This window comes from Chinchilla lanigera, unplaced genomic scaffold (assembly GCF_000276665.1).
Source record: "Chinchilla lanigera isolate Chin_1 unplaced genomic scaffold, ChiLan1.0 scaffold00005, whole genome shotgun sequence".
In the NCBI taxonomy this organism is placed as follows: Eukaryota; Metazoa; Chordata; class Mammalia; order Rodentia; family Chinchillidae; genus Chinchilla; species Chinchilla lanigera.
Window position 1 is genome coordinate 36,709,275 of NW_004955406.1, and position 4,146 is coordinate 36,713,420.

The following is a 4,146-nucleotide window of genomic DNA, read 5'->3' on the forward strand; positions in this document are numbered from 1 at the left end:
TTCATCAATTAACTCATCAATGGGTTAACACATTGATGAAGTTAGCACCCTCATAACTTAGCCACCTCTGAAAGTTGATACACTGGAGATGAAGCCCTCATACATGAGTTCTTTGAGGGACTGTTCATATTTAAACCACAACACCCTACTATGCTATAGAACACTAGAATTTATTTCTCCTATATAACACCAGAACCTTATTCCTGCTATCTAATACTAGAACTTATTCCTCTCATTTAACACTCGAACCTTATTCTTCCTGTATAACACTAGAACCATATTCCTCCTGTCTAACCACACTGATTCTCATTACCCACCTTCTCACTAGCCCCACTTCCCCCTACCCTTCCTAGCCTTTAATAGCCCACTATCCTCTCTGCTTCTATAAAATCAGCTTTTAGCCTCTATATGAATGACATTGTGTAGTACCTGTTTTGTGATCATCAATTGATTGTGTCAATTTGAGTAAGAAACACCCAACTACATTAGATCAGCATAGTCTTGCACACAGATTTTGATACCAAGAGCAAGGATCATTGCTGTGACATTACCTGGCTGTGTGGTTCAGAACCCTTTGGAACTGGCTTGCAGGAAGAGATTGGAAAGGTTTGGAGATGCCAGCTGAAAAAGCAGCCCTGGGATGTTGTAAGCTGAACTTGATGGGAGATTCTGGTCAGAGCTCAGAAGACCACAATGCTGATAGAAACACAACCAGTGAAGATTGGGCTCCGGAGGTTTCAGCTGAGAACAAGGCCTGCCCTGGTTGTTGGACTCCAGACCGTGCATGTTACGCTTTGGCAGAAAGTTCGTCTGCATTTTACTTATTTCCAGAGACTTTCCAGGAGACTGAGATTAAATGTGGCAAACTAATTAATCTGGCAGAAGATATTTCAAGGCAATCTAATGTTGAGGCAGTGGTATAGCTACTGTTGGGGGGCTTTTAGCTAGATATATATTGAAAATCAAAAGCAAAGAGCCCAGAAGAATGATTTAAAACATTTTGAGTATGGCAAGAAAGGAAGCTCTAATAAAGTTACAGCCTGCAAAGAAGGATCAGGGGAGAACTTGGCTACTGAAAAGAAACAGGACAATAGAAAAGGTGCTCTGAAGGCATCACAAGAATCAGCAGAACTTCAGCCTTTGCAGCCTCAAAATTGCAGAAGTGAAAGACTTTGCTTTGAGAAGAGTGATGTTCCAGAATGGTGGCAGTCTAGAGAATTTGCTCCTCTGGATTGGGTTCATAGCACTGAGCAATCCAGGCACTCGACCACTATAGCCAAGAGAAAAGAAAGCCTGGCTACTGCTCCAGCTGGCAGCAGACTTTGGTATCATCCATGCAGTGCTGGCTTTGGGTACATGTAGAAAGGCTTCTGCCCAGATTTCAGAAGAAGACCTGGGAGGCCAGGCAGTCTGAGCCTAAGAGGGCAGTGTGTGAAGCTGTGAGTGTGATGCCAAAGGTGCAGTAGAGATGTCAGAAGGTTGGAGAAGCCAGGAATGTGGACCATCTGAGGAAAGCTGTAAGGAGTGAGCAAACCCAGCTTAAGAGAGAAGCCATAAGGACTATAGCCACCCACAGTGCTGTAGGGGCAAAGCCACCTAAGCCTTTTGGAGCTCATCTCTTGCCACTGATTGCACTGGATGCTGGACATGGAACTATGGAATTTAATGTATGCTTTGCTGGATTTTGGTCTTGTTTTGATCCCAATCCTTTCTATCCTATTTCTACCTTTTGGAATGTGAATCTTCATCTTGTGTCATTGTATGTTGGAAGTATTTAACTTTCTTTTCATTTTTACAGGGGCTTGCAACTAAGAGCTTGCCTTAAATCTCAAAAGAGACTTTGGACTTGAATTTTTCAGCAGTGCTGAAACTATTAGGACTTTGGCAACTCTTAGAGATGCACTAAATGTCTTTTGCAAAAAGGGATGTGCATGACTCTTTTGCAGGCCAGGGGTGGAATGTTATAGTTTGTATCTAGATGTCCCCCCAAAGCCTTATGCAGATGGAAGTGGAGCTTTGCAGAGGTGTCTGGATCTAGAGTGTGGTGCTAGGATTAAAGGTATTTGGTGCTAAATTAGCCCACTGATTGGTTTAACATAGTTCTGAGTGTGGCTGAATGGACTTATTGAAGACAGAAGTCTTATTCTGGGTGTGGGTGACGCCATCCAAAAGGCTTCTAGCTTGCATGGGATAAAAGAGAAAGGAAGGCTTGCTGCTGCAGTTTGCTGCTTGCCACACCATGAACTGTTTCATCTCTTTGGTACCCACTTTGCGATGTCCTGCTGCCTTGGAGTCAGCCGACTATGGATTGAAACCTCTATAAACTGAGTTGAAATAAAACTCTCTTCCTTTAACCTTGGGTGCTGGGTATTTTGTCTCAGCAATGACTGTGTCTGGCTTATTTCAGTTAACATGATGTACTCTAGTTTCACCTTCACAAATGACAGAATTTCCTGCTTTAAAGCTGAACAATACCTACACCGAATCTGTTGACACCTTGAATTTAGACTTCCCAGCCTCCAGAACTGTGATTTAAAAAAATGTATCATGTAAATGACCCAGTTTATGGTATTTTGTTATATAGCAGCCTGAACTAAGGACCTACCCTATATAAAATACTCTCAGTTACTTCCCTCTTGATTTCTGTCCTCTTTAACCTATTTGATTTTCTCCATAGTGCTTATCCTTATCTGTAGATATCTAATGGATACCTACTACTTATAATATGAAACACAGCTGCTATGACATTAAAATTTCACAGACATTTTAGATTCATTCAATTATATTTTAAGAGTTTCCAAAATTATTTGCACTCTATAGTCCTGCTCAGCAGTCACATGTTAATAGCGCCCAAAGATTTGAGCTCAAATCAAGCATTGTTTAGAAAGACCCATACTCTGTATTAGCATACAAAAGTTCAGTCGTCAGTTTCAGGTGCTTTCACATGCTTATACTAAAATATTAATGCTCTGTAGTTTGTGTATTTTTCAAAAGAAATTGCAACATTAGGATGTGAGTTTTATCTTGATTCTGCCATATATAAAATAGAAAACCCTAGAATGACTGTGTTTTTTTATTTTGGTTACAAATGCCAAGTGGATGTATAGGCGATTCGGTTTTGTGCCATATTCTATTTGGCCTGCAATGCCAAATTTGCACTTTCAGCCAGCAAGAAGTAGAACAAAAGCAGCATTAAAATTCCCTGCTCAGGGCTAGGTGGGGAAGGAAGCTCAAACACAACCACACATGATTCGATCACAACTGCCTTAAGATACAACACACAAGCTCCGCTTGTCATGACTGGTAGGGACTATGAAAGGCATTTCAGTTGGAACAAAATACTCAGTGCATTTGAGATAAGGAGTAAAATTGTTTTTGTCTTTCCATGAGTTTGTGTAACTTTAAAAGCAAACATTTTCAACATTTGAAAAGGCTCCTGAGTTATGTTGTGCCCTGTGGGTAGCCAGGGCCTGAGGTCTTAACAGGGACGGTACACAGGAACACCAAGAGCTTCCACAGGGGCTCCAGCCCTTGTCTTCGCCTGCAGATGTCGCCATCCGAGGAGCAACTCAGTAATCAGGTGGCTCCGCTATTAAGTGCTCTAGAATTCGTTGCTGTTCTAATTTAAAGGGGACCGCGACCCTTTTGTGGTCCAGTCGCATAAAATATTTTTTAAAAATGAGGGACCCTTACCGACAGACACTGAGATAATTCTCATCTTTGTCAGCAAATATAAAATATATAGAAAGCTTTAAAAATGCATTTATGGACCTTCTCGCTATACTAATCAAAACAAAACCTCTGGGGTCAAGACTCAGCTATTGAGTTCTTAAATTTTTATTAGTACAAGTTTGTGGTTACGTTGTCGTGGGGAGTTGGGACACACACATAACACATCTTACTGCTTTTTGCGTCCCCTTCTCCTCCCTGCCCACCATATCTTGGTCCTCTTCCTAGATGAAAAGACGTATCTCCCTGTTCCCTATTATCTTTTATTTTATTTTTTCGTTTATTTATACTTTGGGTTTCTCATAGAAGAAAAACCATGCAGTATTTCAGCTTCTGTGTCTAATTTATTTCACTGAGCATTATGGCCTCAAGTTGCCTCCATTTTCCTACAAATGCCTCAGATTTATCCTTCTTTAT

General features: G+C 41.0%; 1 protein-coding gene across 1 annotated transcript in view; it reads left to right on the plus strand.

Moving 5' to 3' along the window:
- The first annotated feature begins 614 nt into the window (after positions 1-614).
- LOC102003619 (tubulin alpha chain-like) overlaps positions 615-4,146 on the plus strand; it is a 118,138-nt gene continuing 114,606 nt past the window's right edge. The window contains exon 1 of the mRNA XM_005375474.2: positions 615-804. Within this exon, the coding sequence (XP_005375531.1) occupies positions 615-804 (190 nt within the window). The remainder of the gene's footprint in view (positions 805-4,146) is intronic.